The sequence below is a fragment of the Nicotiana attenuata genome, chromosome 10 (assembly GCF_001879085.1).
Source record: "Nicotiana attenuata strain UT chromosome 10, NIATTr2, whole genome shotgun sequence".
Lineage (NCBI taxonomy): Eukaryota > Viridiplantae > Streptophyta > Magnoliopsida > Solanales > Solanaceae > Nicotiana > Nicotiana attenuata.
Genome location: NC_031998.1, coordinates 22179712 through 22195453, shown reverse-complemented (window position 1 = coordinate 22195453; position 15742 = coordinate 22179712). Strand labels below are relative to the sequence as shown.

General features: G+C 35.9%; 2 protein-coding genes across 2 annotated transcripts; one reads left to right on the top strand and one right to left on the bottom strand.

Moving 5' to 3' along the window:
- LOC109233872 (60S ribosomal protein L29-2-like) lies at positions 4361-4594 on the bottom strand. The gene has a single exon (XM_019399724.1). It carries the CDS (start codon positions 4555-4557, stop codon positions 4375-4377), a length of 183 nt encoding a protein of 60 aa, XP_019255269.1. The 5' UTR covers positions 4558-4594; the 3' UTR covers positions 4361-4374.
- LOC109233146 (cell division cycle 5-like protein) lies at positions 8961-15742 on the top strand (the record flags this gene model as incomplete). The annotated part of the gene is given in 3 exon segments (XM_019398923.1): positions 8961-9389; positions 12938-14635; positions 15634-15742. Coding segments are annotated over 3 exon segments (1984 nt in total), but the record flags the coding sequence as incomplete, so codon positions are not given.

The following is a 15742-nucleotide window of genomic DNA, read 5'->3' as shown; positions in this document are numbered from 1 at the left end:
CCTCATCTTGAATCACCTGATTTTTGAAAGCTCCTTGCTTTCTTTTCTTTTGCTTTACTGGTGTGAATGATGGGTCTTCATTTAGCTTGTGAGTCATCACATCCGGTGGTATCCCTGTCATATCAGCATGGGACCAAGCAAAACAGTCCACGTTAGCTTTTAGAAATTTAATTAACATACCTCGCATGTCTGAGCTTAAATTGGCTCCAACATAAACCTTCCGTTCAGGCCATTGCTCAAATAATATCACAGCTTCGAGTTCTTTAATTGTTGTTTTGATATTTTCATTCTCTTCAGGCTCTTGAATTGTATCAGGTCTCGAGTCTACATCTGTCCGTCCTTGCTCAGTTGAGGTTTGAACCGTGATACCCTCAATTGTTTCCTGTAATTGCTATTTCTCTTCATTTACAGTGCTCGTATCCGTTACAACATTAATACTCCTGGCTGTATGTTGATCTCTACGAATTTGGCAAATTCCCCATGGTGATGGGAATTTAATGACTTGATGTAGAGTTGATGGGACAGCATCCATATCATGGATCCATGGTCTTCCCATGATCATATTATAAGCCATTTCCATATCTACTACCTGAAATTTGGTTTCTTTAACAACATCTTCAGCAAAAGTTGTTAGAATAACCTCTCCTTTTATTACCACACTTGAATTGTCAAACCCCGACAAGGTATGCGCCTTCGGTATCATTTTGTCTTCAGCTTGCATCTCACGCAATACCCTTAGTAGGATAATATTTACGGAACTTCCTGGATCAATCAAAACTCGTTTTACATTAGTGTCATGTACAAGTAAAGATATTACCAGTGCGTCGTTGTGGGGGGTCAACACTCCTTCTGTATCTACATCATCGAAAGTGATACTTTCGTTTTCTAAAACCTGCCGTACTCGTTTCCCGTGTGTAATTGTTACTTTAGAAACCTTGTTTGAAGTTGTATATGTTACACTATAAATATCTTCTCCCCCACTTATAACATTAACGATTTTCTTGGGTGATGGGGGCTTTGGTGGCTCTTGCCTATTTTTCATATAGGCTTGCTTACCTTTCTCACTAAATAACTCAGTGAAATACCCTTGTTTCAATAGATGGTCCACTTCACTTTGTAAGAATCTGCATTCTGACGTCTTATGCCCGTGATCATTGTGGAATTCACACCAATGGTCTGGATTGCGCTTGTTTGGATTTGACCGCATCTCATTTGGCCACCGTACCTTGTCTCCCATACTCCTTAAAACAACCACGAGCTCGGAAGTACTTACGTTGAAATTATAACCACTGAATCTTGCCTTTAAATATCTGTCGTCATCACGGGACTCTTGAGTGTTTCGATCATTTCTGAACTTTGATGAAGAACCAGATTCCCTGTTCCTCGATCTTTGATCATATCGTTGATTATCCTGCTTCGACCGTGAGTCTTTTCCTGCAGGTCCCATGTATGGATCGTACCTGTTTTTACCTGATCTTTTTTCGGTTTCTGACCTCCTGGAACTGCTCCTTTCTTCATGATGAAACCGAGGTACGGTATCTTCCTCAATTCGCAACTTCGTACTGTACCTGTTATAAACATCATTCCACGTGGTTGCAGGGAACTCTCGAAGGCTTTCTTTAAGTCTTCTCGTGGCTTCTGAACTTTTGTCATTTAAGTTGCTTGCAAAAGCTATTGCAGCCCAATTATCAGGTACACGAGGTAAAGTCATTCTTTCACGTTGGAATCTATCAACAAAATCTCTGAGCAACTCTGAGTCCCCTTGTTTGATTTTGAAAATATCCTCCATTCTTTTCTCAACTTTTTGAGCTCCCGAGTGTGTTTTAATAAAAGAATCTGCAAGCTCAGCAAAAGAGTTTATAGAAATTTCAGGTAAAAGAGAATACCAGGTTAATGCACCCTTGGTGAGTGTTTCTCCAAATTCCTTGACCAATACTGATTCAACTTCTTGCTTGGTCAAGTCGTTGCCTTTTACGCCTGTAGTGAATGCAGTTACGTGATCACGTGGGTCTGTTGTGCCGTCGTACTTTGGGATGTCAGGCATTTTGAACTTTTTAGGGATTGGAAGGGGAGCAGCACTTGGTTTCCAAGGTTGTTGTGAGTATTTATCAATATCCACTCCTTTGATTACAGGGGGAACTCCAGGGATTTGCTCGATGTGCTCATTTTGTTCCTTAAGCTGTTTTTGCAGGGTTAGTACTAAATTTTGCAAATGAGAATTAGTTGAATTACCTGGTTCTCCCTCCTGTGAATCACTGGGGCTTGCTCCATCACCAGAATTAATCAGCCCAGAACGGGGATTTTCCAATGTGTTGTTATTCGGCGTTGGTGGTGCAACAGGTAATCGACTGATCAGAGCTTGTAAAGATTTGTCTACCCGTGTATCAATTACTTTTTGTAAAACTTCATCTCTCCCTTCAAAATGTTCAGACTGATCATTAGGAGTGCCTTCTCGAGATCTACGTGGAGAGCCTTGTGGGGAAAGATCATCACGTTGATCTCCATCCAATTGATGGGTTTGATTTTCTTGAATGTTTTCGTTGTTGTTTGACATGATGATAACAACAGGTAGAATGTAACTTAAAAAGAATAGATTATCAGATTTCCGGTAACGGAACCAATTTGTTTAACCAAAAATTTGAGTCTTTGGTCAAAGCTAGAAATAAAGAGAAATTCGGGTTACTGATAATCAGGAGACAAAAATAATAAAAGATTTTTTTAGAGCAATAATAAAGCAGTAAATAATTTTGTATTTCAGTGATATCCCAATAGTATTTTTTTGTGTCCTTCAGATGCTGAGACCTTCTCTTTTTATAGTTGGCTCTAGGAGAATGTGTAATGCCTTTGTCTTAATGGGGCAATTATGAGCAATAAATGACATTAAATAAAACGTTACACAATCATTCATATTAAATACAAATTCTCTAACGTATATGGCATTTAATATTGAATTTGGCCTCTTCTGCGTTATCAGGTTCATCTCTTTAATTTCTTCTGATCTTCGGGCTTTAAATGATTCAAATAGGTACGGGATTCGTATCATTTGAGTAGTGACTCGTGCCTCTTTAAGTTTCTTCTCCCCCGTATCTGTTGTTGCCTGTGCCTCTTGATTGATAATCGTACTTTAACTATTTGACCAATACACGTGTCATGACACGTCATCTTCAATATGTAAATTCAATTTTTTTCCAATACAGTGAGGACTCAAGATTCAACAGACCGTTAACAAGTATTGCAGCATGGATTTGCTTTGTTTGTTTAATAGACAGAGGCTTAGCCAACAAGATCGTAATTTTAGAGGCCAGCATTCAAGTGCGACTCTAGGTAACGCAGGTGAAGTTTGTTTAATAGGCTCTGCATTTTGTCTTTTGTTGAGAAGAAGAAAACGAAGGTGGAGAAGAAGGGGGAGAAAGGGGGCTGAAGTTATTTAAGAAGTGGGTACAAGTTAAAAGTTTTTAAAAAAATGGGTATAGGTTAAATGGGGGCGACCAAATAGGGTGCCCCATGCAATTTTTACTCAATTAACATATAAGAGGCATATATTAAAAATAGGAATTTTTACATTCCTATGCCACATAGGAAACCTTATTACCCTCAATGTTTGAGGTTTGACTTAAGTACACTTAGTATACCAAATTACCAATTCTATACCATAGTGTATTTTAAGGGTACAATTAATGCAGCGTATATCCCTCCTTAATTCAAGGTGCCGTATATCTCACCCCTCCCACGTTTCTCTCCCCCAAACCCTCACCCTCACCCACGTTTATGTACTGTTATTAAACATAAAAAGAAGGCGAAATACATAAATGGCCCCTCCAAGTTGTCCAGAACGGTCAGTTGAACACCTCAACTGGGACTACTTCCAGTTAAACACTTCAAGTGGCTATTAAGTAGGTCAAGTAAACACCTGAGTTCAGCAGGCCATATGCGTGAGTTGCACTTGCCGATGACATGGCACATGAACCATTCAAAAAAAACACGTGTAATTTTGCCATAAGAATTTGCCACATGTAATTAACAAAAAAATACATTTAAAAAAGAAAAAAACTTCTTCTCCTAAACTAGCGTTCCTCATTCCCTAACTCTTCTTCCCAGCTTTCTCAAACCCTTCCCCTTATCAGTTGAACCCATGACCACCATTTCATCTGCAAAAAATTGGGCAAAGAAAAATTTAGATTGAACCTTGAAGATTCTAAGAACTAAAAATAAAAACATTGAATTTCATAAGAATCCAAAGTTAAGTGCATTTTTTTTTGATAAAATACTAGTTCGAATGAGTATCCGCTAAAACTTCAAAACAACCAAGATAAAGATCCCAATATCAAAATACAGTGAGCAATAAACAGAGGCGGCCTGTTACTCTAACTTCTTTTACTCTTCATTAGCAGATTCCACGTTCTTGTTGTTGTGCTTCCTAGCATACCTTTGGTTCCTCAAGAACTTGGGATCCATCCCTTTGCTGGATCTGTGACGGTGTTTCCTGGGTTTCTTGATTCCATTCCTGTGAGCCTTGTACGACTGATTGTGAGCTGTGTGATTCTTCGACTTGGCCATTTTTGGTCCTTGATTTCACAAACAACTGCAGCCGGCGATAGGGTTTGAAGAAGGGGAAGTAAAGAAAGGTATGTGGGTCCACAAAAATAAAGGTTATTTTTTAAACTAAAAAAAGAAAAAGAAAAATAAAAGAACACAATTCATGTCCCCACGCGCTCAATTTGTAGTGAGACACAATTGATTTGCCATGTCAGCGCAAAGTGTTTACTTGACCTACTTAATAGCCACTTGAAGTGTTTAATTGAAAATAGTCTCAGTTGAGGTGTTCAACTGACCGTTGTGGATAACTTGGAGGGGCCGTTTATGTATTTTACCTAAAAAGAATCATGTACTCTGTAGAAACTATTAAAGCCATGAACTCGGAACTTACTCCCCGATCCCATACACAAAGATGTGCAGTTATGCCAATGATTATGATAAAGATATTTATAATAGATTTTCCATTTTCAGCTTCAAAAGTACTTCAACCAAATGCATTGCACTTGTAGAACCGGTGCTCTCATTCATCAATTTTTTTGTTGCAAAATATAGATCGGCAATAATTGCAGGTACCATGAAGAAGCTAGCAAAATACACGTCCTCAAATGTCACCAAATCAGTTTGTCATTTAGGAGTACCACCACTATCAAGAGAGTTAGCATCAACATACTTCGCTGGCATATCATGTAACTAAAGTTATATTTTAGAGAAATTCTTTAGTTCTTATTTGTCTTCAGAGGAACTCTTTTCTTGGTCCTTCCAAAAATGTGTCGACAAAGTACGTACCTTACAGAAATTTGCAGAAAACGATATCAAGTAACTGGTCGAGCTTAATGATCTTCAAAAATAAATTAGGTAATTCGTATCTTCAAAATGAGTTTCGAAAAGAATAATGAATGGCATACGTGTCTAATTTCTTTACGCGATCAAGTAATTAGTATAAAAGTTTTAGTCATTTTTGATTTGTGAAAACAGAAACAAAGCATCTACAATCGGAATACAAATAATCTACAATTTATCTACTAAATATCTACAAACTGGGTATATTGAATTTTAATATCCCAATTCCCATTCAATTATAGTTTAATTGGAATTTTCGACATAATTGCATTTTTTGCAGAAGATTTGTAAAAGTATTAGTCGTTTTTGATTTGTGAAAACAGAAAATAAAGCATCTACAATTAGAATACAAATAATCTACAATTTATCTACAAAATATCTACAAACTGGGTACATTGAATTTTTATATCCCAATTCCCATTCAATTGTAGCATAATTGGAATTTTTGATATAATTGCGTTTTTTCAGAAGATTTGTAGAAGTTTTAGCCATTTTTATTTGTGAAAACAGAAAATAAAGCATCTACAATCAGAATACAAATAATCTTTGAAGCTTTGACAACCATTAAAAAGCTTTGAAGCTTTGAATTCAAATTTGGGTTTGGAAAAATCATTATTTGTTTGGATTCAAGAAAGTATGGTTGTATTGTATTTAAAGAGGCGTGAATTTGTAGAATAGGTTGAATGTGAGGAATGAGTCAAATAAGACTCACAATGACTTGTTTTCTACATTTAATCTACAACAAAACTACATATCATTTGAAAAATTAATATGAAAATACAGATTTTCAATGTTTCTACAAATTATCTACAAAATATCTACAAACTGGGTACATTGAATTTTAATATCCCAATTTCCATTCGATTGTAGCATAATTGGGATTTTCAACATAATTGCGTTTTTTCCAGAAGATTTGTAGAAGTTTTAGTCGTTTTTGATATGTGAAAACAGAAAACAAAGCATCTACAATCAGAATACAAATAATCTACAAATTATATACAAACTGGGTACATTAAATTTTCATATCCCAATTCCTATTCAATTGTAGCATAATTGGGATTTTTGACATAATTGCATTTTCAGAAGATTTGTAGAAGTTTTAGTCGTTTTTTTATTTGTGAAAATAGAAAATAAAGCATCTACAATCAGAATACAAATAATCTACAATTTATCTATAAAATATCTACAAACTGGGTACATATTTGGACTCAACATGCTTCCCCTGAAATGTATGTTTCACATATTTTTATTCATATTTTTGTCCAAAACAGTACTAAATCATCCACTTAAATATAATTCTTATACAATGTTGTTCAACTTTCATACAATAAGTAAAATGAATAAAAGAAAAATAAATAAACAACAATCTACAATTTTTCTACGATTTCTGCAATATACGTCTTCTTCTTCTTCTTCTTCTTCTTCTTCTTCTTCTTCTTCTTCTTCTTCTTCTTCTTCTTCGAGTTTCAACCTGAAATTCAGTCAAAACCAAGTCTAATCTTCACCAAAACCCCTCAAAATTGAGATATAAACTCCAAACCATATTTTCAATTATTTTCAATAACACCCAATCCAAACAAATAATGATTTTTGAAAACCCAAATTTGAATTTAAAGCTTTCAAGCTTTTTAATGGCTGTCAATGGTGGAATTGCTGCTCTCTTTTCCTTTGCTTTGTATTACTGAAATTTGGACATAATTGCGTTTGATGTAGAAGAACTGTAGAAGATTTAGTCGTTTTTGATTTGTGAATTGTAGAAGAATAATCAATTCGTTTTTGAATTGTAGAAGAATTTTTATGCTACAATGATTCCTTATTTAATAAAATATCTGAAAGAATTTTTACTTCCATAATTGTAGCGCGTCTAAATAGGAATATCTAGAAGAATATTTAGTTCCAGATTTGTAGCGCGCATAATTAGGAAGGAATCAACTCCTAATAATTGGTATTTAATGAATGGTATAATTTTTGTAGAATAACTGTAAACATGGCGGGTAAATATGAAACTATGCACATTTTTGATAATAATATTTTATATATGGTATAGGAAGGTAAAAATCCCATTTTTTTAAGTATGCTTTATGGTTGTGGGCCCAAAAGATAGAATGAATAGCCCACATTAAACTCATATTTCCAAGATTCATTGGAACCTACTTTTCTTGCTCTTTATCTTCCAGCTCAGATGTAGCTCATACAATGCAGCCACTAAAGTTTCAAAACATATCTTCTTCCATCTATTACACACTCAAAAAAGGTGCTATTTTAATATTTAAAAAATGACTTTCCAAATTAAATTATAGTATTACAACTTCAAAACTTAAGGATAATAAAAAGTCATGGTAATCTAATTGAGCCCTGTATACACTATTTAAATTTATTTTTTTCGTCTTACTATGTTTGATACTCTTTTTTGCATGTAAAAAAGATTGTCATCTTCCTTTATTTAAAAATTAATTCTTTTCTTAATTTCTATTTTCTCATTATTTACATGCAACTTGACACGATTTTGTAGTAAGTTTCAGCATACTTGTTAGGATTTATTTGATTGCTGCATTATTAAAAAAAAAAAAAGGGAGTTATGATATTTCGCATCCGTTTCATTTCCAATATCACACTTTGCATTAGTAATAATAGTATAACTTATGCGAGATTTTATAATTATAATTATGCATAATTAGTTTGTGAACCAAAAACTCGTAAAATTATCTTTTCTCATTTTTCTTCCTTTCGGATAAATTTCATATCCAGTTACACACAACACAAGTCACACTATAGAACAAATGTGGAAGGATGATGGAGTAATAAAAGGAACATATAGAATACACGTGTCGACACGCAAGCCAAAGAAAAGGGCTAAATTTGGGTGAAGAATCTTTCACTTCAATAAGAAAATATTGATTTTTCCTTAATTTTTGTCTTTCCTAAGCATCTTGTTATAAATGATTGATACGCTTCTTTATTTAGAGATAATTTCATTTTCAAATTCCAATTTATCCTTATTGACATGTACACTGACATGATTTGTTGCAAGTTTAACATTTTATGTACAAAAACATATTTTTGTTATTTCTGCGATTGTAAGAGTATTTTGTTAACTTTCATATTTAGTCGCACAACAATAATATCATATCCATTTTAATTTTATAAGTAGGGTCTAGACAAAGTAGTGTGTAGATAGGCTTATTCCTACCTTGTGCAAGTGAGGAGACTCGATCGATAGACCCTCGACTCAAAACAAAAATATTGCACAAGCAATCACAATATAATAGAGAAAGAAATGCAGTAGTAAAAAAACCAAAGAAACAGTAACACCAACAAAATAATAAGAAAAACCGAAAAAAAGCAACCAGAGAGTAATAAAATCTAAAAATATAAAAGTACGAGAATAACACTATTATAGTTAAATGAAAGGAAAGACACTCGACTAATACCACAAGTAAAAAAGTAAATACATATGTTATTAGTGGTTAACCGTGCACTTTCCCCAAAAATAGAGAATTTTTGAACCCAACATTTGAGTGATGGGCCCAAAGTAGCCGAGCCCAGCTACCTAAACTACAATCCAAATCTCAGCTCAAGTCGAATTTGGAATTCATCGGAAGATTATAATAGTGCAATCTCATCAGCTTCAGTACTGAAGGAAGTTCGAAAAATCCCTCTCGTCGGAGACCGACAAACGCCGCCATGCCCTAAATCGGAAAATCCTATCCTCACCGGCGTATAGATTTTAGCACATTCAAACACTAAAAGCTCCGCGCGAGCTTATCTTTTGAGTTAGCTTTCGAAACCCTAGATTACTCCGAGTCTCCCTTGGGAGGCTGAAATAATCAGCAAAAATGAGGATTATGATAAAGGGAGGAGTATGGAAGAACACGGAGGACGAGATTCTAAAGGCGGCGGTGATGAAGTATGGGAAAAATCAATGGGCTCGTATTTCTTCTTTACTCGTTCGAAAGTCTGCAAAGCAGTGTAAAGCTCGCTGGTATGAGTGGCTCGATCCTTCCATTAAAAAGGCAAGTTATTCTTTTTTTAAATTGGTTAATTAACCTTGTTTCTGTGTTATATATATGTTGTTACTGTTTGTTCATTGGTTTTGATAAATGTTATGTGAAAATTGTTTTGTTATTAGTAATTTTTCAATGTTTGGTAGGGTATAAATATAGATGTTAGGGTATAGATGTAGGTGACGTGGTAGCTAACGGTGTGACCTAGTGGTCAATGAAGTGGGTTAAGAATCACGAAGTCTCACATTCAATTCTCAACAGAGGAAAAAAAAACTAGGTGATTTTTCCCCATTTGTCCAAGCCTTGGTGGACAGAGTTATCTGGTCTTGGTACTTGTTGCTGATAGTATCCCCTGAAATTAGTCAGGCCGAGTTAGTCAGGTGCGTGCAAGCTGGCCAGGACACCATAGTTATAAAAATGTAGGTGACATGCTCATAACGCGTGGGCAGATGTAGCGTTGGACTTATGGATGCATCTGCCCCAGTAGCTTGTTTCATGCCTCTGACTCTCCCTCGGTTCGTTCGGAAATCATGATAGTTTTTTAATGGAGATTATTGGGAACGAAAGTGTGCCTGGGGTTAAGAACAACGACAAAATTGCCTTTGTCTGATGCCATGGAATGTATAGGTAGGGATTGTCTTATGCTTGGAAAGCCCGTTCCGCGCTCTCTATCCCCTTTTTTCGGGGTCCCCATGAACCGCTTTTTAGTATTTGTGTTCGCCTTGTTCTTCCTTCCCTTCCACACAGAAGGATCATGGGGTTCTCCCAACATACATATCCGGGGGTGCAACTGTTTAGTAGGCAAGGATCGGAACGGGCGGATCCCTGTATATATGTTAAAAGATCCAATTAATAAGTATAAATGATAGATTTTGAACCTAGTAAATCAAACGGGATGTAGTAAGATAGCGAACTTGTAACCATAATGTTCAAATTGATTAACCTTGTTGTTGTATTATATGGTGTTAATATTTGTTCATTAGCTTTGAAAAATGTTTTATGTAATTATTTATTTGTTATAATCGTAATTTTATTAGGTGATACATATTAGCTGAGTATATGCTTTAGACATTAGCAATTTTTGCTGTAGGTTTAATGCTTTATAGTAGCGGTTTAGCCCTCCAGAGATCTATATGTTTGGAAAATATGTATAACTTCTAATATGAGTACTTTTTATTTATATTTTCGTAATATTGGCCTGAGATAAGTTTAATGGAGTGACATGGCTAGTGAGGATTCATATAGCCGACCTCGACTTATTTAGGACGAGGTGTAGTAGCTGATGTTGTAATATTTTTTTTTGTGGAAAATGTTTTATCTTTGGAAATTATTTTCAGGAGCTTTTTTCAAGGTTTAGTAGGGTGTAAAAGTACTTGACACATATGCTCATAGTGAGAGCCTGCAGGATAGTGTATGAGGATAATCATATTAGGTTTTTTTGAGTACTAGTTTTTGACAAACAATGTCTAGGTGTTGATTCGAACAAGTGATATGGCATACATGTTGAAGATTTCTGAGATGGAAAAATGACATCTGCTATTAGTGTGGAAGTTATTTTCCTCCAAATTTGAGTAAAGTATTTAACATTCTCCACAATCCATGATAACCAAGTCGGAATATATCATGTGGAATCATGTGGAAAAGGTTGAGGGACTTATGACTTAGCCACTTAGGTAACAGTTTCGAGCCTTGTGCCATTCAAATTAAGGTTGAGGGGCGGGCTCATTATCCCCGAGTGTCGAAGGTTGCGATTGGTCCTAAGGGTTGGCCCCAAACGGATTTTTCGATCATAAAAAAGAGTCAACCATAATAAACATACCCTTCGTAGTCTCTGGTTGTTTGAAGTTGGGTTTTTTAGATATGCAATTGGAATCCGTCGTACTTTGTTAGTGACATATGACCATCCTTTCTGTGTCCCTTGTTTTTATCTATATATGACCATTTTTTCGGTGCCATTTGGTTATTTAACACCTTCGAAGCATTCATTGTATCTTGGTTTTGGTTCTTAGTTCTTGCTTAGTTTAATGCGCCATGCAATGTATCTTTGTAATTCTAGCACTGTTATATCTTTGTGGATAACTATTATCTTTTCTTCCTATTCCATTTGAATGAGAAAAGTTTTGCTATGTGAGCATACCATGGCTTTCTCCCGTTTTTTTTTTTTGGTTTCTGTATTATATGCTGTTAATATTTGTTCTTTGATTTTGGAAAAAGTTCTTTGTAAAAATTTATTTTCATTTATATGAACCTATTTCACTTTTAGTCCATTTTAAAAAAAAAAGACCTCTTTCTAAATGTGGAAATTATGTAACTTTACCCATTGTACCCTTAAATATACCGATTGTTTTGGACCACTAGCTTCAAAAGTCTTCCATTCTTTCTTTAATTTCTTTAAAAAAATAAATAAATTCACATAAATTGAAATAGAAGGAGTAGTAATTTTTCTTTGGAGAAATGTTTAATTTTGGAGTATTTTTCATAAATATTTGGTAGGGTATATAAATGTAGGTGAGATATGCTCATAGTGCAATGTGCAGGATGGGGTATGGGGACAGTGATTTTAGTGTTCTTTTGAGTATTTTGACAAACAATGTCCAAGTGTTGATTCGAAAAAGTGATATGAATGCGAGTTAAATGTCTCTGAAAAGGAAAATTACTTTTGCTATTTAGTGCCAAAGTTATTTTCCCCCAAATTGCCCCCGGGGTTTAGTTCAAGCAGCAAAAGTTGAGGGACTTGTGGCTTAGTCATAGGTTCGAGCTCTGCGCCATGCAAACTAAGTATATTATTTTAGTGGAGAAGGATAGATGGCCGTGCCCATTATCCCCGAGCTTCCAAGGCTGCTTTTGGTATTTCTCGTTCTTTAAAAAAGGCTATTTTCCTCCAAATTGGAGTAAAATATTATACATTTTCCACTGTCTATGATAAACCAAATTGGTAAATGATTTCGTCAAGTCAACCATAACAAATATACTCTTCATAGTTTCTAGGTGTATGGAGTTGGGATTCTTTGAGATATGTTATTGGATTCCACGTACTTAATTTTCTTGCATGGTTGTTAGTGCTGTGACCATCCTTTCTGTGTCCTTGTTTATTTATGTATGATCATTCTTTCTGTGTCATTTGATTATTTGTACCTTATAGTATTCATTGTATCTTGGTTTTGGCTCTTTGTTCTTGCTTAGTTTAATGCGCCATGCAATTTGTCTTTGTAATGTCTGTCACTGTTATTTCTTTGTGGGTAATTGTTACCTTTCTTCCTATTCCATTGTGAATGAGAAAAGTTCTGGTTTGTGAGCATGCTATGGCTTTCTCCGAGTTTGCTTTTTGGTTTCTTTACTCGGGATACAATTTCTGAAACCAGTTTCTGTATAGAAATTTCTTTCTGGGCTTTTTCAAACTTTTTCTGGTTTTCCATTTATCATCAGCATAAAATGATTTTCTGAACTGAGAAAGTGGAAAGTACTCGGATTTTCCAATTTACCTCAGGCTGTTAGTAGGAACTTATATCTGAGTTTAACAACTTATTAACATCCTCGCTGCACTTTATTTTTTCCAGACTGAGTGGACTAGAGAAGAAGATGAGAAACTTCTTCACCTTGCAAAGCTCATGCCTACTCAGTGGAGGACTATTGCGCCAATTGTTGGCCGTACACCATCCCAGTGCCTTGAACGCTATGAAAAGCTTCTCGATGCAGCTTGTGCCAAGGATGAAAACTATGACCCTAATGATGATCCAAGAAAATTGAAGCCTGGAGAGATTGATCCTAATCCAGAATCAAAGCCTGCTCGTCCTGATCCTGTTGATATGGACGAGGATGAGAAAGAAATGTTGTCTGAAGCACGGGCTCGGTTGGCAAACACAAGAGGTAAGAAGGCTAAAAGGAAAGCTAGAGAAAAGCAGCTTGAAGAGGCTCGAAGGCTTGCTTCCTTACAGAAAAGGAGAGAACTGAAGGCTGCTGGAATAGATGCCCGTCAAAGGAAGAGAAAAAGGAGAGGAATTGATTACAATGCTGAAATACCCTTTGAAAAGAAGCCTCCTCCAGGTTTCTATGATGTTGCTGAGGAAGACCGTCCTGTAGAGCAACCTAAGTTTCCAACTACCATTGAAGAACTAGAAGGTGAAAGGAGAGTCGATAAGGAAGCTCGTCTAAGAAAGCAGGATATTGCAAGGAATAAAATTGCAGAAAGGCAGGATGCCCCTACAGCCATATTGCATGCAAATAAACTTAATGATCCAGAAGCAGTGAGGAAGAGGTCGAAACTCAATCTTCCTGCACCACAGATTCCAGATCATGAATTGGAGGCCATAGCAAAGATAGGTATTGCCAGTGATCTACTAGGGGGTGATGAACTATCCGAAGGGAATGCTGCAACACGTGCTCTTCTTGCAAATTATGCCCAGACACCACAGCATGCAATGACTCCTATGCGAACACCTCAAAGAACCCCTTCAACTAAGCAAGATGCCATTATGATGGAAGCAGAAAATCAACGAAGATTGACTCAGTCTCAGACACCATTACTTGGAGGGGATAATCCTATGTTGCACCCCTCAGATTTTTCTGGTGTCACTCCTAAGAAAAGGGAAGTTCAAACACCAAACCCACTCTTAACTCCTTCAGCGACTCCTGGAGCCACTGGCCTTACTCCTAGAATTGGCATGACACCTTCAAGGGATTCTTATGGCATGACCCCGAAAGGAACTCCTATGAGGGATGAGCTACGCATTAATGAAGAAATGGATATGCACAATAATGCTAAACTGGGGCAATTCAATTCAAAGAAAGAATTGCTTTCTGGTTTGAAAAGCCTTCCTCAGCCCAAAAATGAGTACCAAATAGTCGTCCAACAACCTCATGAAGAAAATGAAGAACCACCAGAAGAGAAGATTGAAGAAGACATGTCTGATAGGATTGCAAGGGAGAAGGCCGAAGAAGAAGCAAGGCAACAAGCTTTACTCCGGAAAAGGTCAAAAGTACTGCAGAGAGAGCTCCCTAGACCTCCCATTGCTTCACTAGAGCTAATAAGAAGTTCCTTAATGAGAGCTGATGAAGATAAGAGCTCCTTTGTTCCTCCTACACTAATTGAGCAGGCTGATGAAATGATTAGGAAGGAACTTCTGTCTTTGCTAGAACATGATAATAGCAAGTATCCTCTAGATGAAAAAGCAGAGAAGGAGAAGAAAAAGGGGGTCAAGCGGAAAGTGCTTGCTGAACCTGCAATTGAGGACTTTGAGGAAGATGAACTGAAAGAGGTACGTTCATGTTACATAAAGAAAAATGGTTTGGCTCTACCCTTGTGTCAATTTATTTTCCCAGGAGCAGTCTTACCTGCTTTGCGGCATTAAGGTAATTAAAAATGATATGCAAAATCCCAAGTGAACTTTTTATTTTTGAGCAAAAGAGTTTCAGATTACTTCAAATGCATGTTAGACTTCAGAGTTGTTAGTGTCAAATTAATACTAGAAAAGAAAATGAGTTGCCTAAATTTCAATATAAAGCATTTGGAAACTGTTCTTTTACAATATCATCTAACCTTTTTATGTAATGGATATATGGAATCATTCCTACAATTGCTGATAAAATTTCACTAAACTATGGCTGTAAGGATTGTGGGAAAAAGAATAGGTTCAATAGGCTGGACAACTATCTATGTAAAGATATATATTTAAATGTATGTACTATATATAAATGTATGTACTATATATATATATATATATATGTATATATTTAGTGTGTGTGTGTATATATATATTATTCTTGACTCCACTCAACAAGCTAGCTTACATGCTCAACTTTATGAACCCTACTCCTACACCCATGACACCATACATGGTGTCCATGACACCATACATGGTGTCCCGGTTTTGTTTTTAGTATTTATTGTTATGAGGACTAATTAACTGAAATTGGACATTCGGGTCTTTCGATAAGACGCCAAAAAATGCTAATGGTTCCACTCTGGGGGATCATTAAGTACTCACTTGGATGCCATTTGTGTTTGTGTGAAATATGTTCATCGTGGCTTTTTTTTTTCTGCAAAATTCAGTGTTTCTATGTGCATTTGACTGTTAAAATAATATTTGGAAGTAAATAAATCAGGCCTTTTCGCATAGGCGCCTTTTCCATTTTTACATTGTGCTATTAGATGTGCCCTTGTCATTACCAATTTCGTGTGCAAACAGTAATGTTTTCTGGAGTTTGTATGATTTTATCTTCATCCAGTGCAACATAACTAACTCCACTCATGCAGGCTGATGGATTGATCAAGGATGAGGCTCAGTTTGTTCGTGTGGCAATGGGACATGAGGGTGAATCTCTTGATGAATTTGTCGAAGCACACAAAACAACTTTGAATGATA